Consider the following 25,819-nt stretch of genomic DNA (forward strand, 5'->3'; position numbering starts at 1 on the left):
CTAGTTCTAGATTCCCCCAGGAGGGGAAACATCCTCTCTGCATCTACCCTGTCAAGCCCCCTTATGAATCTTATACGTTTCAACAAGATCACCTCTCATTCTTCTAAACTCCAAGGAGTATAGGCCCAAGCTGCTCAAATCTTTCCTCATAATTCAACCCCATCATCTCAGGAATCAACCGCATCAAACTTCTCTGAACTGCCTCCAATGCAAGTATATCCCTCCTTAAATAAGGGGACCAAAAACTGTACGCAGTACTCCAGATGTGGTCTCACCAATGCCCTGTACAGTTGTAGCAGGACTTTCCTACTTTTATAGTCCATATCCCTTGCAATAAAGGCCAATATTTCATTTTCCTTCCTAATTACTTCTGTACCTGCATGCTAACTTTATGTGTTTCATGTACAAGGACCCCCAGATCCCTCTGTACCACAGCATTTTGTAATCTCTCCCCATTTAAAAGGTAATTTGCTTTTTTATTTTTCCTACCAAAGTGGATAACTTCACATTTTCCCACATTATATTCCATCTGCCAAATTTTTGCCCATTCACTTAACCTATCTATATCCCTTTGCAGATTCTTTGCATCCTCCTCACAACTTGCTTTCCCATCTATCTTTGTATCATCAGCAAATTTGGCTACATTACACTTCATCCAATTCATTAATATAGATTGTAAATAGTTGAGGCCCCAGCACTGATCCCTTTCGCACCCCACTAATTACAGTTTGCCAACCTGAAAATGACACATTTATCTTGACTCTCTGTTTTCTTAGTTAGCCAATTCTCTATCCATGCTAACATATTACCCCCAACCCTGTGAGCTTTTATCTTATGGAATAACCTCTTATGTGGCGCCTTATTGAATGCCTTCTGGAAATCCAAATACACTACATCTACTAGTTCACCTTTATCCATCCTGCTCATTACATCTGCAAAGGACTCCACCAAATTTGTTAAATATGATTTCCCTTTCATAAAACTATGCTGACTCTGCTTGACTCTATTATGATTTTCTAAATGTCCTGCTACTACTTCCTTAATAATGGACTCTAGCATTTTCCCAATGACAGATGTTAGGCTAACTGGTCTATAGTTTTGTGAAACTGGTCAATTGCTGAAACCCTCATCCGTGCCTTTGTCACCACCAGACCCGACTATTCCAATGCTCTCCTGGCTGGCCTCCCCTGCTCCATCCTCTGTAAACTTCAGCAGATCCAAAATTCTGCTGCCCGTACTCTATCCTGAACCTATCGCTTATCAGCCCTGTTCTTACAGAGTTCAAATCTCAGTGGAATCTGAATTGTATTGTTCCACATGTCACTTGACTGTCAGCTGTGGCTCAGTGGGTAGTGCTGTTGCCTCTGGGTCAGAAGGTCATGGCTTCAAGTCCCACTCCAGAGTCTAGGCTGACACTCCCCGTGCACGACTGAGGGAGTGCGGTACTGTCAGAGGTGCCGACTTTTGGATGAGACTTTAAACCCAGGCCCCATCTGTTCACTCAGGTGTACATAAAAGATCCAATGGCACTATTTCGAAGAAGAGCAGGGGAGTTATCCCCAGTGTCCTGGCCAATATTTATCCCTCAATCAACATAACTAAAACAGATTATCTGGTCATTATCACATTGCTGTTTGTGCAAGCTTGCTGTGCACAAATTGGCTCCATTTTGTAAAGTATTTTATTTGCACTTTGGAGCATTCTGCGATTGTGAGAGGTGTTATGTAAAGGCAAGTTTTCTCTTTCTTACTGATCTATATTGGCTTCATTTCCCCCGACAGCTGAAATGTAAAATTCTCATCCTCATATCTAAATCTTTCCATAGCCTATATCTGTAATCTCGTGCAGTGCTAGAACTCACACAAATTCCTTTAACTCTTAGCCTCTTGTGCACTCCCTCCTTTGGTCCTCCATTGACAGCCAAGCCATTGGCATGTATTGCCAGACAGGCTGAGATCCATTCCTAATTCCGTCCGTCTCTCCACTCCCCTCGCCTCTTTTCAAACCCTTCCGAAAACATAAGAATATAAGAACATAGGAAATAGGAGCAGGAGTAGGCCATACGGCCCCTCGAGCCTGTTCTGCCATTCAATAAGATCATGGCTGATCATCGACCTCAACTCCACTTTAGCCACCTGATCCCCATATCCCTTGATTCCCCTAGACTCCAAAAATCTATCTAAATGAGCCTCAAATATACTCAGAGACTCAGCATCCATAGCCCTCTGCAGTAGAGAATTCTAAAGATTCACAACTCTGAGTGAAGAAATTTCTCCTCATCTCTGTCTTAAATGGCCTACCTCTTATCCTGAGACTGTGACTCCTAGTTCTGGACTCTCCAGTCAGGGGAAATAACCTCTCAGCATCTACACTGTCAATCCCCTTCAGAATCTTGTATGTTTCAATGAAAACGCCTCTCATTCTTCTAAACTCCAGAGAGTATAGGCCCATTCTACACAATCTCTTGTCATAAGATAACCCTCTCATCCCAGGAATCAATCTAGTGAGCCTTCATTGCCTCCAAGGCAAGTATATCCTTCCTTAGATAAGGAGACCAAAACTGTGCACAGTACTCCAGGTGTGGTCTCACCAAGTACAATTGTAGTAAGACTTCCATATTCTTATACTCCAACCCCCTTGCAATAAAGGACAACATGCCATGATAAGGAAGGCCAATGGAATCTTGGCCTTTATTGCAAAGGGGATGGAGTATAAAAGCAGATAAGTCTTGTTACAGCTGTAAAGCCACACCTGGAATACTGCGTGCAGTTTTGGTTTCCATATTTACAAAAGGATATACTTGCTTTGGAGGCAATTCAGAGAAGGTTCACTAGGTTGATTCTGGTGATGAGGGGGTTGACTTATGAGGAAAGGTTGAGTAGGTTGGGCCTCTACTAATTGGAATTCAGAAGAATGAGAGGTGATCTTATCGAAATGTATAAGATTATGAGGGGGCTTGACAAGGTGGATGCAGAGAGGATGTTTCCACTGGTGGGGGAGACTAGAACTAGAGGGCACGATCTTAGAATAAGGGACCGCCCATTTAAAACAGAGATGAGGAGAAATTTCTTCTCTCAAAGGGTTGTAAATCTGTGGAATTCACTGCCTCAGAGAGCTATGGAAGCTGGGACATTAAATAAATTTAAGCCAGAAATAGACAGTTTCTTCAGCGATAAGGGGATAAGGGGTTATGGAGAGCGGGCAGGGAAGTGGAGCTAAGTCCATAATCAGATCAGCCATGATATTGAATGACGGAGCAGGCTCGAGGGGCCTTATGGCCTACTCCTGTTCCTATTTCTTATGTTTTTATGTTCTTATGTTCTTATGCCATTTGCCTTCCTTATTGCTTGCTGTACCTGCATGCTTGCTTTCTGTTGCTTGCATGAGGACATACAAATCTCTCTAAACACCGACATTTAAAAGTTTCTCACCATTTAAAAAATATTCTGTTTTTCTATTCTTCCTACCAAAGTGAATAACCTTACATTTCCCTACATTATTCTCCATCTGCCACCTTTCTGCCCACTCACTTTGTCTATATGTTTCCCTTTGCATCCTTTTGGTACAAAGCATAAACCCACCTCTTTGACCAAGCTTTTGGTCATCCCTCCTCCTAAGATCTCCATTGGATCGATGCCTTGTCTTTTTCCGTTTGTCTCCTGTGAAGCATCTTGGAACGTTTTTCTGTCAAAGGCGCTATTTAAATTCAAGTTGTTTTTGTTACATGATCCACTGAAACTTTTTAATTAAGTAAGAAACATTTTTCAAAATTATGATAGAGGTAGTTGGGACTCTCAGTAATATATTTTAAGGTTCTGCAGAACTATTTTAAATCCTTTTGGTACAATGCATAAACCAAGCATCCTATTCTATTTCCATTCTGACTAAGATTCACGATCTATTTCACTTGTCGGCTAAACAGGTCACTTAGTTCAGACAGCTATCTGGCAACTGCAAGGCTGAATCAGGATTTATCTTTAATTAAATCTTTGTACCCACTTCTGTGAAATAATTAGATTATGTGTGGGGAATTTCTTGACATTAGAAACCTGTGTTTGTGCAAGAAATAGAAACTATTTGATATGCCGAAGATAACATCTGTCTAGAAGTATGTCGAATTACTTTGAAATTACTCACAAAGAAATCATTACGCAAAACAAAAATGGCAGTTAAATATTGCTGAAATATTCTTGCATTGTGATTTCATTGCTTTACCTGATATTTCTTGTGGTTTAAGGCCATGGAAAGTGTTACTGTGGTAACTGCTACTGTATGCCTGGTTGGCATGGCGATAAATGTGAATTCCAGTGTGACATTACCCCGTGGGAGAGCAAAAGGAAATGCACGTCACGCGATGGCAAGATCTGCAGTAACAGAGGTCTGTCGTTCAAAACAGTTCAAATGCCAAAAATTGTTAATGACAAAGACAAATTACATTGTCCACTTCTGCTGTGATTGCTTCGCTTATGTATGATGGGGACACTCCCGAATGCAGGAGGAAGCAGATATTACTCTGTGCCTCCTTATGACTCAGTATTACTAAACTGGAATGTTTCAAAGCCCACTTCACTGGGGGACAGCTGATGTATTTTTGTTTTTCTTTTAAAAAAAGATGTGCTGAATGCAAAGAATTGGAAAAAGAGAGAAAGAGAGAGCATCATTTCAGTAGCTGTTCTACTTGGCTGCCTCAGAATGACAGTTAAAATTGAGAATGTTCCTGTGCTGGCCACAATCCAATAATTCAATCAGAAATCCAGGGCTTGTGGGCTCCCCAACTTAAAAGTGCGTAGTCATGGCATAACACAAAAAAAAATTGCCCAGAGCCTGGTCTGAAAATGCTTGTGTCAATTATAGGCTGATTCAAGCCCTGTTTAAAATCACCTCATTGAGCCAGCAGTCACTTATATTATATTACTGGAGTCTAAACTGCACCGTTGATGCCCAGTTTTGCTTGGATGAACACAAATCAAGGGTGCAAAGTGACTTTCCCGCCTGATACCGCGCTGGATTAGTGAGGACGCTCGTCTTGTCAGTTAATAAAGGATCTTCTGGAGGGAGTGTAGCAATATGATCTTCTGCTTCTTAACTCTCACGGCTTGTGTGATTAAAAAGGAAATAAAAACAGAAAATGCTGGAAACACTCAGCAGGCGACCAAGCTGTATGGGGCGGATGAGACCTTTAAACGGCGCTCTGGGGCACGATCCTTGCTGTCTCTTAATGCTGTGATTTTCTGGGCACATTCATCACGTGGTGAATCAGGAGCTTGTGGATGGCCATTTTCACCAAAGGGCCCCTACAACAAATGTAAATCATATTTAAATATTACAGTGAGGCTTTTAAATGCTGCTGGCGTGCACGCTCTGGGTGCCTGCAGGGGACCCTGCTCCAATATGGCAGGTGGCACGATCGCGGGGTGGAATGAGTGAGCACACACTACCTGCCATATTGGACCCTTTAGGAGCCCGTTTTACTCCTGAAAAATGGAGATGGCATGAGCCAATTTCTAAGGCCAGTGTGCAAAAATTAATCAAAGATAGAAGTGTTACACACAGTACTAATGAATTAAAAGCAATCATCTGAAATGTTTAATACTTCAATGTGATGGAAGTAAAGTTTACCCAGAAATCATATCCTTCAGGGATCTTTTGGGGATCAGATGGTTTGTTGCTGGTTTTTATCAGAACAAGTACACCACTTCAACAAGAGGTTGCGATGGGAGGATGAGAAAGGAACTGTACTTCCAGTGACTACATAATGAATATAATTTACACCCCCCGCGCACGGATTACATAGCACGGTATAATACACCCTTGTCATGTCCTGCTGTGATTTCTCTTCAGGGAATTGCATTTGCGGTGAGTGTACATGCTACGACCTGGATCCCAGTGGGGAATATGGTGACATTCACGGGGCAACCTGCGAGTGCGATGAGAGAGACTGCCATGCTGTATATGACAGATACTCTGATAACTTCTGTTCAGGTAAACAGACTCTATAATGCTCAGCTTTGTGGCAGATTTTCACTTTAAAACAAGTTGGCGATGGATTTGCCAGATTTTCTGTGCTTTCCTCCCCCTCTGCAAAGCTGCTGTAACCATTTACACCTCCTCTGGACCCATCCTTTGTTTTTTTACTTGTCCCACTACAACCCACTTTTGGCTCCCACCATCTTCCCTTTTGTCATTTAATCATTCCTGCCTTCCACCCTATCACAGACTTTCCCTTTTGTTTTTTCCTCCCCTCCCCCTTTCCCTGCCGCTGTACTTGCTTAAAAACCTGTTGTATCTCTAACTTATTCAAGTTTGGATGAAAATTCATCGACCTGAAACGTTAACTCTCTCTCCACAAATGCTGCTTGCGTGTTTCCAGTATTTTCTGTTTTTATTGGCAATATTTAAAAAATCTGATTTTAATGCAATATCGCTTTTCTTCGATCGAACATCCTCTGGGCACTTGATAGGTACAGTGCACCTCCGCTGTGCGACAGCAGAAGTAGCTGCTTGTGGTTATTATTCCGCATGGGCCATTTGTATGTGCCACAAGAATTTCAGATGCAGCTTCTAGCTGCTTCTGGAGAGAAGCAATCAGAAGGAACACAGGATCAGAAGGATGGCATTCAGCTCCTCGAGCCTGTTCCGCCATTCAATTAGATTACGGCTGATCTGTACTGTAAGTCTATCTACCCGTCTTGGTTCCGCAAGCCTTAATACCCTTACCCAACAAAAATCTCTCAGTCTCAGTTTTGAACCTTAAAATTAGAGCCAGGTCGTTCATGAGTGATGTCAGGAAGCACTTCTTCACACAAAGGATCGTGAAAATCTGGAACTGCCTCCTTCAAAAAGCTGTTGAGGCTGGGGGTCAAAATTAGGGGCCATCAATATAAGATGGTCACCAACAAATCCAATAAAGAATTCAGGAGAAACATCTTCATCCAGAGAGTGGTGAGAATGTGGAACTCACTACCACAGGGAGTGGTGGAGGCGAATAGCACAGATACATTTAAGGGGAAGCTAGATAAACACATGAGGGAGAAAGGAATAGAAGGGTATGCTGATAGGGTGAGATGAAGTGCGATAGGAGAAGCTCGTGTGGAGCATAAACACTAGCAGAGACCAGTTGGGCCAAATGGACTGTTTCTGTGCTGTACATCTATGGAATTCAATGGAATGCCCCATCTCCATCGTCATTAAATTAGGTACACTGATCAGTGCCTCATCATCATAGGCAGTCCCTCGAAATCGAGGAAGATTTGCTTCCACTCTAAAAGTGAGTTCTCAGGTGAATGAACAGCCCAATATGATAACTACAGTCTCTGACACAGGTGGGACAGATAGTCATTGGAGGAAAGGGTGGGTGGAACTGGTTTGCCGCACGTTCCTTCCGCTCGAGACTCGAGGTGCTCAGCGCCCTCCCGGATGATCACTATCACTAGGGAGGTAGTGCTGGACAGGCTAATGGGACTCAAGGTAGACAAGTCCCCTGGTCCTGATGAAATGCATCCCAGGATATTAAAAGAGATGGTGGAAGTTATAGCAGATGCATTCGTTATAATCTACCAAAATTCTCTGGACTCTGGGGAGGTACCATCAGATTGGAAAGCAGCTAATGTAACACCTCTGTTTAAAAAAAGTTGGCAGACAAAAGGCAGGTAACTATAGGCCGGTTAGTTTAACATTTGTAGTGGGGAAAATGCTTGAAGCTATCATTAAGGAAGAAATAGCAGGACATCTAGATAGGAATAGTGCAATCAAGCAGAAGCACATGGATTCATGAAGGGGAAATCATGTTTAACTAATTTACTGGAATTCTTTGAGGATATAATGAGCATGGTGGATAGAGGTGTACCGATGGATGTGGTGTATTTGGATTTCCAAAAGGCATTCGATAAGGTGCCACACAAAAGGTTACTGCAGAAGATAAAGGTATGCGGAGTCAGAGGAAATGTATTAGCATGGATAGAGAATTGGCTAACTAACAGAAAGCAGAGAGTTGGGATTAATGGGTCCTTTTCAGGTTTGCAATCGGTAGTTAGTGGTGTGCCACAGGGATCGGTGCTGGGACCACAACTGTTTACAATATACATAGATGACCTGGAAGAGGGGACAGAGTGTAGTGTAACAAAATTTGCAGATGACACAAAGATTAGTGGGAAAGCGGGTTGTGTAGAGGACACAGAGAGGCTGCAAAGAGATTTGGATAGGTTCAGCGAATGGGCAAAGGTTTGGCAGATGGAATACAATGTCGGAAAATGTGAGGTCATCCACCTTGGGAAAAAAAACATTAAAAAGGAATATTATTTGAATGGGGAGAAATTACAACATGCTGCGGTGCAGAGGAACCTGGGGGTCCTTGTGCATGAATCCTAAAAAGTTAGTTTGCAGGTGCAGCAGGTAATCAGGAAGGCGAATGGAATGTTGGCCTTCATTGCGAGAGGGATGGAATACAAAAGCAGGGGAGGTCCTGCTGCAACTGTACAGGGTATTGGTGAGGCCACACCTGGAGTACTGCATGCAGTTTTGGTCACCTTACTTAAGGAAGGATATACTAGCTTTGGAGCGGGTACAGAGACGATTCACTAGGCTGATTCCGGAGATGAGGGGGTTACCTTATGATGATAGATTGAGTAGACTGGGTCTTTACTCGTTGGAGTTCAGAAGGATGAGGGATGATCTTATAGAAACATTTAAAATAATGAAAGGGATAGACAAGATAGAGGCAGAGAGGTTGTTTCCACTGGTCGGGGAGACTAGAACTAGGGGGCACAGCCTCAAAAATGGGGGAGCCAATTTAAAACCGAGTTGAGAAGGAATTTCTTCTCCCAGAGGGTTGTGAATCTGTGGAATTCTCTGCCCAATGAAGCAGTTGAGGCTAGCTCATTGAATGTATTCAAGGCACAGATAGATAGATTTTTAACCAATAAGGGAATTAAGGGTTACGGGGAGCGGGCGGGTAAGTGGAGCTGAGTCCATGGCCAGATCAGCCATGATCTTGTTGAATGGCAGAGCAGGCTCGAGGGGTTAGATGGCCTACTCCTGTTCCTAATTCTTATGTTCTTATGTTCTTATGCTCTTATGCTCTTCCTCCACTTAGGGCCGTCTTTGGCCAGGGACTCATAGGTGTCAGTGGGGATGTTGCACTTAATCAAGGAGGCTTTGAGGGTGTCCTTGAAACGTTTCTTCTGCCCACCTGGGGCTCGCTTGTCGTGTAGGAGTTCCGAGTAGAGCGCTTGCTTTGGTAGTCTTGTGTCGGGCATGCGAACAATGTGGCCCGCCCAACGGAGCTTCGATGATGTGGATGTTGGCCTGATCGAAGACACTGACATTGGTGCTTCTGACCTCCCAGGAAATTCGCAGGACCTTTTGGAGACATCGTTGGTGGTATTTCTCCAGCGATTTGAGGTGTCTATTGTATATGGTCCACATCTCTGAGCCATACAGGAGGGCAGGTATCACTACAGCCCTGTAGACCATAAGCTGGGTGCCAGATTTGAGGGTCTGATTCGAATACTTTCTTCCTCAGGCGGCCGAAGGCTGCGCTGGTGCACTGGAGAGGGTGTTGAACCTCGTCGTCGATGTCTGCTCTTGCTGATAATAGGCTCCCGAAGTATGGGAAGTGGTCCACATTGTCCAGGGCCGCGCCGTGGATCTTGATGACTGGGGAGCAGTGCTGTGTGGCGGGGTCATGTTGGTGGAGGACCTATGTGTTACGAATGTTTAGTGTAAGGCCCATGCTTTCGTATACCTTGATAAAGATGTTGACTATGACTTGGAGTTCAGCCTCTGAATGTGCGCAGAAGCAAGCGTACTGTAATTCGATGACAGAGGTTGGGACGGTCTTGGATCTGGCCTGGAGACGACGAAGGTTGAACAGGTTCCCACTGGTTCTATAGTTTAGTTCCATTCTAGCGGGGAGCTTGTTGACTGAGATGGAGCATGGCAGCGAGGAAGATCAAGAAGAGGTTTGGCGCGATGACACAGCCGTGCTTGACCCCGGTCCAGACGTTGATTGGGTCTATGGTGGATCCGTTGGTCAGGATCATGGCTTGTATGTCGAGCAGGCGGAGGATTGCTACAAATTTTTTGGGGCAGCCGAAATGGAGGAGGACGGTCCATAGTCCCTCGCGGTTAACAGTGTCAAAGGCCTTTGTAAGGTCAAAGAAGGTCATGTACAAGGGTTGGTGCTGTTCCCTGCATTTCTCTTGCAGTTGCCACACCGTAGTGGACAGCATCCGCACTGTGACTTCGGAAGGAACTCCTCAGCCACAGGGAGAAGTTGGTTGAGGAGGATTCCAGCAATGTCTTTCCCAGTGGCTGACAACATGGACATTCATCTGTAGTTGCCACAGTCAGACTTGTCTCCTTTTTAAAAGATGGTCACGATTACTGCATCTCTGAGATCTCCTGGCATGCTCTCCTCCTTCCAGATGAGAGAGATGAGGTCATGCAGTCATGCCAATAGTGCCTCTCCGCCATACTTTAGTGCCTCAGCGGGGATTCCATTCACTCCCATTGCCTTGTTGTTCTTGAACTGACGGATGGCCTTTTCTACCTCGTGCAGGGCTGGGGTTTTGCTGAGATGGTGGCGGGTAGCATGCTATGGGTTGGAATCGAGGATTATCATGTCAAAGACAGAACCTACAAGGGAGCAAGCTATCTTAGATCTGGTACTGTGTAATGAGACAGGAAAAATAAACGATCACCTAGTAAAAGATCCTCTCGGAATGAGTGATCACAGTATGGTTGAATTTGTAATACGGATTGAGGATGAGGAAGTTGTGTCAGAAACGAGCGTACTGTGCTTAAACAAAGGGGACTACAGTGGGATGAGGGCAGAGTTGACGAGAGTAGACTGGAAACACAGACTAAACGGTGGCACACTTGAGGAATAGTGGAGGACTTTTAAGGAGCTCTTTCATAGTGCGCAACAAAAATATATTCCAGTGAAAAAGAAGGGTGGTAAGAGAAGGGATAACCAGCCATGGATAACCAAGGAAATAAAGGAGAGTATCAAATCAAAGACCAATGCGTAAAAGGTGGCCAAGGTTAGTGGGAAACTAGAAGATTGGGAAAATTTTAAACAACAGCAAAGAATGACTAAAAAAGCAATAAAGAAAGGAAAGATAGATTACGAAGGTAAACTTGCGCAAAACATAAAAACAGATAGTAAAAGCTTTTACAGATATATAAAACGGAAAAGAGTGACTAAAGTAAATGTTGGTCCCTTAGAAGATGAGAAGGGGGATTTAATAATGGGAAATGTGGAAATGGTTGAGACCTTAAACAATTATTTTGTTTCGGTCTTCACAGTGGAAGACACAAAAACCATGCCAAAAATTGCTGGTCACAGGAATTGTGGGAAGGGATGACCTTGAGACAATCACTATCACTAGGGGGGTAGTACTGGACAGGCTAATGGGACTCAAGGTAGAAAAGTCCCCTAGTCCTGATGAAATGCATCCCAGGGTATTAAAAGAGATGGCGGAAGTTATAGCAGATACATTCGTCATAATCTACCAAAATTCTCTGGACTCTGGGGAGGTACCAGCGGATTGGAAAGCAGCTAATGTAACGCCTCTGTTTAAAAAAGGGGGCAGACAACAAGCAGGTAACTATAGGCCGGTTAGTTTAACATCTGTAGTGGGGAGAATGCTTGAAACTATCATTAAGGAAGAAATAGCGGGACATCTGGATAGAAATAGTGCAATCTAGCAGACACAGCATGGATTCATGAAGGGGAAATCATGTTTAACTAATTTACTGGAATTCTTTGAGGATATAATGAGCATGGTGGATAGAGGTGTACCGATGGATGTGGTGTATTTAGATTTCCAAAAGGCATTCGAAAAGGTGCCACACAAAAGGTTACTGCAGAAAATAGAGGTACGTGGAGTCAGAGGAAATGTATTAGCATGGATAGAAAATTGGCTGGCGAACAGAAAGCAGAGAGTCGGGATAAATGGGTCCTTTTCCGGTTGGAAATTGGTGGTTAGTGGTGTGCACAGGGATCGGTGCTGGGACCGCAACTGTTTACAATATACATAGATGACCTGGAAGAGGGGATGGAGTGTAGTATAACAAAATTTGCAGATGACACAAAGATTAGTGGGAAAGCAGGTTGTGTAGAGGACACAGAGAGGCTGCAAAGAGATTTGATAGGTTAAGCGAATGGGCTAAGGTTTGGCAGATGGAATACAATGTTGGAAAGTGTGAGGTCATCCACCTTGCGGAAAAAAAACAGTAAAAGGGAATATTATTTGAATGGGGAGAAATTACAACATGCTGCGGTGCAGAGGGACCTGGGGATCCTTGTGCATGAAACTCTTTTGGAGTTTATCTGTAAAACAAAACATTAAACCGTGCCACCCGACCTGGATGACACACCAGACATTTACAAGGCCCTTTTTTTTCCCTTTTTTTTTGTGTTTTTCTTTTCTTTTTTTTTTTTTTTTTTGGGCACTAAAATCACATTTTTTTCCCCAGTGCCCCCTATAAAAGGGAAGGGGGACACTAAAAGCACCTGCAATTAAAACAAATTAAACTTTAAAACGTAAAATCAAATTAAAATTTGGTTGCCGGGCGTGATGATGCACTCCAGTCCCTCCGGTGCCCATCTCTCGCGGAAGGCCGCGAGCGTACCGGTGGACACCGCGTGCTCCATCTCCAAGGGCACCCTGGACCGGATGTAAGAGCGGAAGAGAGGCAGGCAGTCAGGTTGAACGACTCCCTCGACCGCCCGCTGCCTGGACCGGCTGATGGCACCCTTGGCCGTGCCCAGGAGCAGTCCTACGAGGAGGCCTTCGGACCTACCCGCTCCCCTCCGCACAGGGTGCCCAAAGATCAGGAGTGTGGGACTGAAGTGCAGCCAGAATTTCAGGAGCAGCCCCTTCAAATAATGGAACAGGGGCTGCAACCTCGTGCACTCAATAAAAACATGGAACACGGACTCCTCCAGACTCCTTGTGCATGAATCCCCAAAAGTTAGTTTACAGGTGCAGCAGGTAATCAGAAAGGCGAATGGAATGTTGGCCTTCATTGCGAGAGGGATGGAGTACAAAAGCAGGGAGGTCCTGCTGCAACTGTATAGGGTATTGGTAAGGCCACACCTGGAGTACTGCGTGCAGTTTTGGTCACCTTACTTAAGGAAGGATATACTGGCTTTGGAGGGGGTACAGAGACGATTCACTAGGCTGATTCCGGAGATGAGGGGGTTACCTTATGAGGATAGATTGAGTAGACTGGGTCTTTACACGTTGGAGTTCAGAAGGATGAGGGGTGATCTTATAGAAACATTTAAAATAATGGAAGGGTTAGACAAGATAGAGGCGGAGAGATTGTTTCTGAGACTGGTCGGGGAGACTAGAACTAGGGGGCACAGCCTCAAAATACGGGGAAGCCAATTTAAAACCGAGTTGAGAAGGAATTTCTTCTCCCAGAGGGTTGTGAATCTGTGGAATTCTCTGCCCAAGGAAGCAGTTGAGGCTAGCTCTTTGAATGTATTCAAGTCACAGATAGATAGATTTTTAACCAATAAGAGAATTAAGGGTTATGGGGAGTGGACGGGTAAGTGGAGCTGAGTCCACGGCCAGATCAGCCATGATCTTATTGAATGGCGGAGCAGGCTTGAGGGGCTAGATGGCTTACTCCTGTTCCTAATTCTTATGTGTCGATTAAGGAGATCTTCGAAGTGCTGTTTCCAGCGGGTTCTGACTACCTCGGTGTTCTTGATGAGTGTCTCCCCGTTCTTGGTCAGCAGTGGGGTGGGGCCTTGGGTGCTTGGGCCGTAGGTGGACTTGACTGCGGTGAGGAATCCTCGCACATCATGGCTGTCAGCCAGCTGCTGAATCTCCTGTGCTTTCTCCACCCACCATCTATTCTTTAGGTCAGCGCCTACTTCATGCACTGGCTCATTGCGGAAGCCCCAGGAAATGCCAGGGCAAGACAAGGGGTGTCGGTGGGGGTGAGGGGTGTGGAGATTTAACAAAGCAGGTCTCTGCCCCTTTTTACTCCTCCCAATGTGGGAAATGCGAATTCCCTCCTGCTCAGTGAAGAGGAAAATCTACGAAGTGTAAAATAATCTTTTAGTTTATCTGCCTACTTAGCAGGAGTGAACTCTGCTCTAGTCTCCCACATCCTGTTGTGCTTGGTCCAGTATTTACCACATACCTCGCAAAATCATACTCCACCTGGACTCCTTAGTTGGATTTAGCTTTGCTAAGGAATGTTCCAATTACAATGGCGTTTGGTCATGCTGTCGATATATTTGAAGTCATGGGGCTCGATTTTCGGTGTTGATGATTTTGGGGCGGTAATGACGGCATGGCGGTAAATTAGCGCCCGATAGAAGTTTTCTCCTCAATCATCAAAATTGGGCATCTGGGCTCTGAGTCTGGAGTGCAGCACTAAGGTAAGCGTTGTACACCTCTCTTGGGCGTTAGCAATGGGAAAGTCCCGAGCTAAAGAGCCGGGCCGGGAGGGCTCCGAGAGATGACTGCCGACACCACAGTCAACCTGCAGAAGGCCATCAGTATCAGTCAGGCGTTCATGACCTCAACCTGCAGCACCAAGCAAATTATTCATTCTGTGGACTCAAACCCGGCAAGTACTGTACACAGAACGGTGCCTTTCACAGGCAAGACTGTAGAACGTGGCTCTGCCCAGGGCAGAGAGCACAGACCTCCGGGTTCCAGAACTCAGAGTCCACCGAGATGTGCTAATTGAGTAGCACCATGCTGGCGTTGTGGAGGAAACCATAGGACTCACCAGTTTGCTGAGTCGGTTTGCTGAGTACGTTTGCAAAGCCTGAAACACGAAGGCCCAACTCCAGCTTTTGTGTAAAAGAAATATGACTCACCGTCTAGCAGACAAGTCGGTAGATGACTTTGAATCCAGCGGGGAGTATGATGATTTGGCCAGAGAGGCAGCTCAGCCCCAAGAAGAAGTGTATGGAGTGTATACCTGCACCGATTGTCCTCCAGTGAAGATGGAAGTCGAGACAAACGGCGGGGACACGGGTGCGAGCCAATCAGTGATGAGCCAGGATGCCTTTGAGAGGCTATGGAACAAAAAACGACCCGAGCTGGTTCCAATACAGGAAAAGTTGCTCACCTACACAAACGAGCTAATCCCAGTCCTTGGTCGTGCGGTTGTAAGTGTAATCCATAATGGCATCGTGCACAAGTTACCTCTGTGGATTGTTGCAGGTGATGGTCCAACGCTACTCGGAAGAAGGTGGATGGGGAAGATCCAGTGGAAATGGGAAGACCTCTTCATTCCAGCAATCGATGTCCCCCGTGCTCAGAAGCAGAGCAAAATCTCACCTTTGCTTAGGCCGGCACCAGATAACAGACCAGCGCAGCACCTGAGGCACAGACCGTCCATCATGACTGCATGGCAATGATCCGACCGGAACGACCGAAAAGTACCTTCCAGCTCCAGTGGCAGGAATCCTGGGGAGAAAGATCGAATTCACACGCACTCTTCCAGCTATTGTGGCAGAATCGCGGGAGAGAAGGATCAAGGCAGTTGACCTTGAAGACAGAGGCAAGATGGCGTCCCTGCTGCAGCGAGGTGCAGCGTGGCTGAAAAAAAAGATGGCCGCGGCCATATCACGAGGTGCAATGCTGAGGGACCAACACGTGGTGTCTAACAAAGGATTTGATTGGGGTAAAGCCAGCAGGGTTCTCTTAAAGGAGACCTGCTACCAACTGAACTTAAAGAGACATTGTATGCATGGCAATCAATGTAACAAACCAATTAAGATTGTGAACATAATGTTATTGCGAGATGTCGGTACTATTCCTAAGGTAAAGAACAAAATGTTGTTGCGAGATGTCGGGAATAGAGTGTCCCCAAAAGTAGCAAGCGAGCGAATTCGGGAGGGTAAAGGCGCTGATCCTGATGCCCTGCCCCTGGTGTCCCCACAAGTTATAGGCCAGCGACCTCAGGAGGGTGAAGGCACTGATCCTGATACCCTGACCCAGCTCTATCCCAAGCTGCAAGCACCCGATGGCACTGTTCACCACAGACCTGGAAATGAAAACGGCGCCAATATACGCAGTCAGCCGCTGTTGCCCACCACCCGGGTGGAAACGGTGCAGGCCCCAGACCCAGTCGCTACCTCAGCCATGTCCGGGAGCGAAAGGTCAGAACAAACGAGTTCCCCAAACGGGACCTGGAACAGCCAGGTTCCCAACACCGTTAGAGAGCAGGCAGAAGATTCTGCAGCCCTCAAAGGAGGACAGGGAGGCCACCCACATCTGTGACTCTGCCCACCACTAGACAACGACAAAGACCCTGAGTCCTGGCTAGGTGGGCGAACCAAGCCCACCCCGCTAGCAGGGGGCGCAACACCGCTATTAGATGACTAGGACCCCGTCCGGTTGCTCTGGAACCTGCGTCCTCGCATACCTGTACTGTTACCTCAGTACTTACCATGACTGAACCATGAATGCAATCTACCCAATCCTGGCGCACGACCGTAAAACGTAATGAATGTAAGTCACTGAACCAAGGTGTCACAATACAAACTGTAACTTCCTTTCTTTGTATTTGCACTGTGTCTGATCCTGTGTGTTAATGTAACTGGCCTGCTGCACGATCTCGCTGTGGGGACGGGGGGGGAAATGGATGTTTGTAACCATGGACACACACATGGATCACACCCAGAACCCACTGGAACCTCCACTGCATCATCGAACCATGTTCCACCACCAAGGAGTGCATCCCCTGAAGTCCCAAGGGATCCCAGCATCCCTTGGGAGCACTGTATATAAGCCAGCCCCTAAGGCCTGTTCCTCACTCTGGATTGTCTTAATAAAGACTGAGGCCACTGTTACTTTAACCTCCCTGTGTGCAGTCTCATCTCTGTGAGGAACACAATAGTAACCACCACCCAGTGTTGTGGCAAAAGGACTTGGGGGTTAACAGGGAGAGAGTCAAGCCACAGCCAAGGTGCAAGGGCTATTGGCACTTAAGTCTGGGGAGAGCTAAGCCAGAGCACATAGTGCAAAGGTAATCGGCACAAAGGGGGAGAGGACGCAGGTTCCAGAGCAACCAAACGGGGTCCTAGTCGTCTGATAGCGGCGCTGCGCCCCTGCTAGCTCACCTAGCCAGGACTCAGGGCCTTTGCCGTTGCCTAGTGGTGGGGGAGAGTGATGTTATATATGCAGACTATAGATATACTTTCTGTGTAGTCACTATATGGTTGCATAAGATGGGGACTTGTTATCTGATGTACTATCAATAACGTTTACACTGTGTATATACCTATACTGGCACCACTAGAGAATGCAACTGGTGGAGACCGGGGTTTCCTGCCCCTGTGGCAGAGGCTATCCACCAGAGGGCACTGCGATGGGAGACCTGAGGGTCACCTGCATAGGTGTGCTGGGCCCAGTATAAAAGGTTGCCCACCATGCTTGTGCCTGACTCTGGAGTTACGAATAAAGGACGAAGGTCACTCATAAGTGCAATACAGACATAACAGTGAGAAACTATTAAAGAGTGGTGTTCAGAGAGATTAGGGTGTCCTCCTACAGAAAGCACAAAGAGTTGGCATGCAGGTACAGCAAGCAAATAGGAAGGCAAATGGCATTTGGGCCTTTATTGCAAGAGGTTTGGAGTGCAAGAGTAAGGACGTCTTGCTACAATTGTATAGGGTCTTTGGTGAGACCACACCTGGAGTGCAGTTTGGTTCTCCTTATCTGAGGAAGGATACACTTGCCTTAGAGGCTGTGCAACGGAGGTTCACTAGATTGATTACTGGGATGAGAGGATTGTCCTATGAGGAGAGATTGAGTAGATTGGGCCTATACTCTCTGCAGTTTAGAAGAATGAGAGATGATCTTGTTGAAGTTAACAACATTCTAAGGGAGATTGACAGGGTAGATGTTGAGAGGCTGTTTCCCCTGGCTGTGGAGTCTAGAACTAGGGGGCATAGTCTCAGGATAAGGGGTCGGCCATTTAGGACTAAGATGAGGAAGAATGTTTTTCCCTTGGAGGGTTGTGAATCTTTGGAATTCTTTACCCTAGAGGGCTGTGGATGCTAAATCGTTCAGTATATTCAAGGCTGAGATAGATAGATTTTTGGACTTTGGGGAATCAAGGGATATGGGGATTGGGCAGGCAAGTGGAGTTGAGGTGGAAGATTAGCCATGAACTTATTGAATGGCGGAGCAGGCTTGAGGGGCCGTATGGCCTACTCCTGTTCCTAATTCTTATGTTCTTATGTTCCATCTTTGGCGGCTGTGCCTTAGCTGCCGAGGCCCTAAGCTCTGGAATTCCCTCCCTAAACATCTCCGCCTCTCTTTCCTCCTTTAAGACGCTCCTTAAAACCTGCCTGTTTCATCTGCCTAATTATTTCCTTTTATAGCTCAGTGTCAAACTTTGATTGATAACACTCTTGTGAAACACCTTGGGCCATTTTACTATGTTAAAAAGGACAGAATTTTCAAGGATAAAGAACAATTAGTACAGAATCTTAGTTTTCATGGCGTAAAATTAACTTTAATATATTACTTTTGGATTTAAACTCAAAGGTGTTGGGCAGTGCAACTGTGGAAGATGTGACTGCAAGGCAGGCTGGACCGGCCACCTGTGTGAGCACCCAAAAGCATGTCCCATTTCAGCTCAGGAAAGTACAAGAAAATGCCAAGGGAATTCTAACTTGCCATGTTCAGGACGAGGTAGGTGACATCTTACAGCTACCTTAAATTCATATCATTTGCTTTAATATTAACAAAAATGTATCGGAAATATTGTTGTGCTGTCAGAAACCCTCGGATGATTCTCATCCATGCTCTGTCAGCATGTTGGGAAACAGAATTTGCAATTTGTAGCCTTTCTCGAGGAAATGTCAACTGTGCGGGATGCGGATTAAATATGGTCCTTCCTTCAACTAAAGGTGTGACAACCAGTAGGCAAGGGATTGGCATCCAACTGAATCTACCTCCAGGAAGCAAAAAAATAAAAACTTGGATTTCTATAGCACCTTTCATGGCCTCAGGACATCCCAAAGCTCTTGACAACCAATGAAGTACTTTTTGGAATGTAGTCACTGTTGTAATGTAGGAAACACAGCAGCCAATTTGCACACAGCAAGCTGCCACAAACAGCAATGTGATAATGACCAGATAATCTTTTTGTTAGTGATGTTGGTTGAGGGATAAATATTGGCCCAGGACACCGAGGAAAATCATAAAAACATAGAATAGTACACCAGATAAGGAGGCCATTCGTCCAATCAAGTCTGTGTCGGCTCTTTCGAAGAGCAATCCAGTTAGTCCCACTCCCCCGCTCTTTTCCCATATGTATTCTCGGGATTCTAGGGCTAGGGGGCATAGTCTGAAAATTAGAGCCAAACCTTTCAGAAGTGAAATTAGGAAACACTTCTACACACAAAGGGTGGTAGAAGTTGGAATTCTCTTCCGCAAACGGCAATTGATGTTATATCAATTGTTAATTTTAAATCGGAGATTGATAGCATTTTGTTAACCAAAGCTATTAAAGAATATGGGCTAAAGGCGAGTATATGGAGTTAGTTTGCAGATCAGCCATCATCTCATTAAATGATGGAACAGACTCGAGGGCTGAATGGCCTACTCCTGTTTCTATGTCCCTATCCCTGCAAATATTTCCTCTTTACTGCAATACCTCAGCTGTGTGTGTTAAACAAATGATCTTTTGAAAGAGCTCTCAGTCTTCAACTTACACATCCAACACAATCATAAGAATGCCCCTGCTCGTCTTTGAAACAGTGTCATGGGATCTTTTACGTCCACCTGAGAGGGTTTAACATCTCATCTGAAAGACAGTGCAGCACTCCCTCAGTACTGCCACTCTGACAGTGCAGCGCACCATCAGTACTATACTGGGAGTATCAGCCTGGATTTTGTGCTCAAATATCTGGAGCGGGACTTGAACTCAGAACCTTCTGACCTCTGAAGCAAGGGTGCTACCCACTGAGCTACAGCTGACATATTAAAGCAACGTGGTTATTTTTCTTGATGTTCCCAAAGCCCTAGTCATAGTAATTTCTCCCATATGATGCAAGGTTTCCAGTCATTGAATATTTATACATGACCTTATATTTAGTCATCATTGAAGAATATGGCAGTTGACTGTTGGTTACAGTTAATGGAGATTCATGGCATTGAGGCTATGACTTGTGGATTTGGCAAAGTTTCTTTTGCTTTCATTTCTTTACATTATTATTGAGAATTTTCAAATAATGAGTTCACACTTTTAAATGTATTTCAATGTTTCATTGCTGGTTTGTAGTTTGTTGTGCTGGTGAAGAGGGCTACAACATTGTAATCCCTGGGTCTGGTATTTCCTTGAACTTCCCAGTGCGGTGCAAAAGTGGCGCAGCGTCAGTTGTTCGCTGTGAACCAATTTACGCCGATGTGCACTGAAACACGGTAGAATCTTCGTCATCCGCTGAGATCAGTCTGCCAAAGCCCTCTGCCCGCTCATTTTCATAACTCCAGACCCATACAAAGGCCGCTCACGTAGGTTTCTGTGTAAGTGCAATCCAGGAAGTTCTGGGCGCTGGTCACAAGGTACAACTCTTAACAGTTAAAAACATTACCGTCCAGAGTACTGAACGCTCATCTATTTTCTAATTCATACCTAGAATCATAGAATCTTACAGCGCAGGAGGAGGACATTCGGTCCATCATGCCTGTGCCAGCGCTTTGAAAGAGCTATCCAATTAGTCCCACTCCCCCTACTCCTTCCCCATAGCCCTGCAAATGTTTCCTTTTCAAATATACATTCTATTCCCTTTGAAAGTTACTATTGAATCTGCTTCCACCGCCCTTTCAGGCAGCGCATTCCAGATCACAACAACTTGCTGTGTAAAAAAATTCTCCTCCTCTCCCCTCTGGTCCTTTTGCCAATTACCTTAAACCTGTGGCCTCTGGTTACCAACCCTTCTGTCAGTGGAAACAGTTTCTCCTGATGTACTTTATCAAAATCCCCTCATAATTTTGAACACCTCTTATCAAATCTCCCCATAATCTTTTGTGCTCGAAGGAGAACAATCCCAGCTTCTCCAATCTCTCCCCATAACTCAAGTCCCTCATCCCTGGTACCATTCTAGTAAACCTCCTCTCACCCTCCCCAAGGCCTGACATCCTTCCTAAAGTGTGGTGCCCAGAATTGGACATAATACTTCTGCTGGGGCCTAACCAGTATTTTCTAAAGGTTTGGCATAACTTCCTCGCTTCTGTACTCTATTCCTCTATTTACAAAACCGTGGATCCTGTATGGTTTTTTTAACAGCCTTCTCAACTTGTCCTGCTGCCTTCAAAGGTTTGTATACGTACACCCCCAGGTCCCTCTGTTCATGCACCCTCTTTAAAACTCTACCATTTACTACTCTACATACAAAACCAAATTAAACATGTTCAAACAACGAAAGCTGTTAAACTACTTTAACATGAGGAAGTCACAGTTTCGGTTGAAGCAATGACAATGACAAAGACATATATGACTCTAGCTGTAATGTATGCACCTGTGAGCATACTCATCGGTTTGTCGAGCTGTTGCATCTGTTGTGAGTGGCTTAGCCAGTCATGTGATGTTCACAAGACTCAATAAAACCCCAGTCAGTTGGGTCTAGGTCATCCACGATGAGGTATGCAGTTGTGAGCCTAGTGGATGAACTGGTAATGTGTAGTGTGATTGTTAAATCTTTGTTAATAAACCAATTTGTTCTTAATAGCAATGTGTTGCTATGAATTCTTAAGCAAAAAACCCATGAAGCAAATACATTACACCAACCTTTAATGCTCATTTATATGGGTGGCTTCAGTACAAAGTGTAGTATTCTGGCGTGAAGACGAGGAAATTGCACAAAGATGCATTACCATGTAATTTCATCAAATTCAGTGTTCAAAATGAGCTCCTGCACATTTTGATTGAGTGCACTTTACAATGGGCAAATAAGATATTGTGTAACCTTCGAGTGGGCTACTGTGAACTGAATCCACTGCCTGATTTCTATGCCTCACACATGCCTGTCATACACCAGTAGGAATCAGCCCACTGACTGGGAAATCTGCCCCTTAAAGTTTGTCGTTTTTATTCTTGTTTGCAGAATTACGCAATACTCTGATGTAAATCTAAAATTCCCAGTTAACTTCCTGCAGTACATCTGGATTTCTAGGGAATGGTCTCAGGGTTCTATTCCAAGTTAAATGCCCCCAACTTATTGCTAACAAGCTGGACTGACCGAACTCTGTTTGTATTTACTCATCTCTGCATCAGAACTAGAATAATCGATGTTCTGATTTGTGATTATATCCGTTTTGTAATGTTGCACTTTGTTCACCCATCACCCCTGTGCTCGCTGATCTACATTGGTTCCTGGTCCGGTAACACCATGATTTTAAATTTCCCATCCTTGTTTTCAAATCCTTCCATGGCCTTGCCCCCTCTCTATCTTTGTAATCTCCCTCAACCCCACAGCTACCCGAGATCTCTGCGCTCCTCCAATTCTGGCCTCTTGCGCCTCCCCGATTTTCATCGCTCCACCATCGGTGGTCGTGCTTTCAGCTGCTGAGGCCCTAAGCTCCGGAATTCCCTCCCTAAACCTCTCAACCTTGCTCTTCTCCTTTAAGACACTCCTTAAAACCTACCTCTTTGAACAAGCTTTTGGTCGCCTGCCATAATGTCTCCTTATGTGGCTCAGTGTCAAATTCTGTTTGATAATCGCTCCTGTGAAACCCCTCGGTCATTTTACTACATTAAAGGCGCTATACAAATGCATGATGTGTTTTGAAATGCTACCTTTTGTCTATGTTTAAAATCTTAAAAAAAAGAAAATAAGTAAAAATAGCATGCATCATTTGAATAAAGTCAAGTTCCTAGATTCGACTGTTATTTTAGATGCTCATTAAACTCTTTTGTTTCCCAATGAGATTTCCCAACATCACCACCCCCTCGCCCCTGACACCCCCTTCCTCCTCCTCCCCTGCTCCCTTCCCCTCCCACGCCACCCCAAGCCCCCGCCCCTTACCTCCCCAGCCCTTGCCCCTCCCCTGCTCCCTTACCCCCCTAACACCGCCCCCCCCCCCACCCCGCTCCCACCCATTCACCCATATCTAAGGAAAACAAGTGCTTACAGTTGCTCGTTCCATGCTATGATGCCCTCGATAATGAAAAGGGTGATCATAAGTATTGAGATTAATGGCCCCATTGTGTCTTTTATTTGTTTGTTGGACAGTCATTCCATACACTCTACATTACTCCTGGTAGAGGAACAGAGGAATAGGGAGAGGCCATTCAGCCCCTCAAGCCTGTTCCATCATACAATTAGATCATGGCTGATTTGAACCTAACTACATTTGAACCTTGGTTCCGTAATCCTTAATAACCTTAACAACCTTATCAATCTCAGTGTTGCAATTTTCAATTGGCCCCAGCCTTGACAGCTTTTTTGTGGGGAGAGAGTTCCAGATTCCCACTGCCCTTTGTGTGAAGAAGTGCTTCCTGACATCACCCCTGAACGGCCTGGCTCTAATTTTAAGGTTATGCCCCCTTGTTCTAAACTCCTGCCCCTCCCCCATCCCCAAATAGTTTCTCTCTATCGACCCGATCAACTCCTTTAATCATCTTAAACACCTCAATTAGATTACCCCTTAATCTTCTATACTCATATGCGACAGTGCAATATTTTAAATGGTAGTACAATTGGATTTTGCTTCAGTAGAATGGGGTGTGAACTAATTTTGATTCCCGAAGGATGAAGCTGTCATTAGTTTCAACTTTTCTGCTGTTGTCTTTGCTTTGCGAATCACAGTCAGGGAAAATGTTATAATTTAGTAGCTTTAATGATAGCGCAGTACAACGCATTTCTGTAAATGTACTGAGGGCAGTAGAGCGCTATTGTCATGGAAACCAACATAGCTTATAATCACTTCAGTGCTGAGAATGTGGAAAAAGCAGAATCAAATATGAAGTGCAAAAAGTATAATAAAAAACACATTTATTACTTCCATGTGGGAGGGTGCAGAGGAGACGTATTAGAATGGTACCAGTGATGAGGGACTTCAGTTACATGGAGAGACTGGAGAAGCTGGGAGTGTTCTCCTTAGAGCAGAGAACATTGAGGAGAAATTTAATAGAGGTATACAAAACTATTAAGGAACTTTGATAGAGTAAACACAGAGAAACTGTTTCCACTGGCAGGAGGGTCAGTAACCGAAAAGGGAATTGGATAAATACTTGAAAAGGAAACATTTACAGGGCTATGGGGATAGAGCAGGGGGAGTGGGACTAATTGGATAGCTCTTTCAAAGAGCCAGCACAGGCACGATGGGTCAAAGGGCCTTCATCTTTGCTGTACGATTCTATGATTCTAATCCTGCTGTGCCCCATTCCGGATAAAGCATTGAAAAATCAGCCCTTTTATTGGAACAGTTTGCCAGACTGTTGTCTCATTATTTTGGAAGATTCCGAGTCTCCAATGAATTCACTTCTACCATTGCCAAAACAAATACATGAAATACAAAACACTCGCTGACTAGTTTGTGAAATTGCTATGCTCCACTGCTTAGAAAGAGGTGACTCTATTACAGTTGGAAAAGTCTGAGTGAATTGAATGCTGAGCCAATTATCCCAGGGAGAGTCATTGCACAGGAAAGTAGGGCTGAATACCGAAGCAAATTCCAAACTCAAGGCGGTATCTTTCTTGTTTGACAATATTTCCAGTAGCCTGACCAAATTAGGAAATTGGAATCGCAAAGCTGAAGAAAGAGCCACCTGTTTTGGATGATGTTTTGCAGCCAACTGTTGGTCACCTGTCCAAATACTTCCTTATTTGGCTTGGTGTCAATTGGCGGCCGTGCCTTCAGCTGTCTAGGCACTAAGCTTTGGAATTCCTTCCCTAAACTTCTCCACCTCTCTACCCCTCTCTCTTTCTGTGTCCCTACTTAAAACTTATCTCTTTGACCAAGCATTTGAAAACCTGTCCTAATATCCCCTTACATGGCTCGCTGTCAAATTTTGTTTGCTAACGCTCTTGTGAGTTCAGACAACACACAGCGCTTATTCTCCCGAGTTCAGAGAACACACAGCGCTCACACTCCCAACTTCAGACAACATGCAGTGCTAACACTCCTGAGTTCTGACAATGCACAGACATCATACTCCCAACTTCAGACAACACAAAGCACTAACACTCCCGAGTTCAGAGACCTCACACTCCCAAGTTCAGACAACACACAGTGCTCACACTGCCGGGTTCAGAGAACGTACACTGCTAACACTCATAAATTCCAACAATGCACAATGCTAAAACTCCTGAGTTCAGTCAACACACAGCACTGACACTCCTGAGTACAGCGAACACACAACGCTCACACTCCTGAGTACAGAGAACACACAACGCTCACACTCCCGAGTACAGAGAGCACACAGCACTCACACTCCCGAGTACAGAGAATGCACAGCACTCACACTCCCGAGTACAGAGAATGCACAGCACTCACATTCCCAAGTTCAAAGAAACATAGAAAATAGGAGCAGTAGTAGGCCATTTGGCCCTTCGAATCTGCACCGCCATTCAATATGATCATGGTTGATCTTCTATCTCAACACCATATTCCCGCTTTTTCCACATATCCCTTGATGCTTTTTGTTTATAGAAATCTATCTATCTCCTTCTTAAATATATTCAGTGACTTGGCCTCCACAGCCTTCTGTGGTAGAGAATTCCACAGGTTCACCACCCTCTGAGTGAAAAAATTTCTCCTCATGTCGGTCCTAAATTTCCGACTCCGTATCCTGAGTCTGTGACCCCTTGTTCTAGACTTCC

The 25,819-nt window shown here is 45.0% G+C and overlaps 1 protein-coding gene across 1 annotated transcript in view; it reads left to right on the forward strand.

Annotated features, from left to right (window-relative positions):
- The window catches only part of itgbl1 (integrin, beta-like 1), a 300,193-nt gene that overhangs the window by 178,920 nt on the left and 95,454 nt on the right, over positions 1-25,819 (forward strand). The window contains exons 5-7 of the mRNA XM_070891407.1: positions 4,238-4,378; positions 5,842-5,982; positions 18,537-18,683. Coding sequence (XP_070747508.1) covers positions 4,238-4,378; positions 5,842-5,982; positions 18,537-18,683 — 429 coding nt within the window. The remainder of the gene's footprint in view (positions 1-4,237; positions 4,379-5,841; positions 5,983-18,536; positions 18,684-25,819) is intronic.

Source organism: Pristiophorus japonicus, chromosome 10, assembly GCF_044704955.1.
Source record: "Pristiophorus japonicus isolate sPriJap1 chromosome 10, sPriJap1.hap1, whole genome shotgun sequence".
In the NCBI taxonomy this organism is placed as follows: Eukaryota; Metazoa; Chordata; class Chondrichthyes; family Pristiophoridae; genus Pristiophorus; species Pristiophorus japonicus.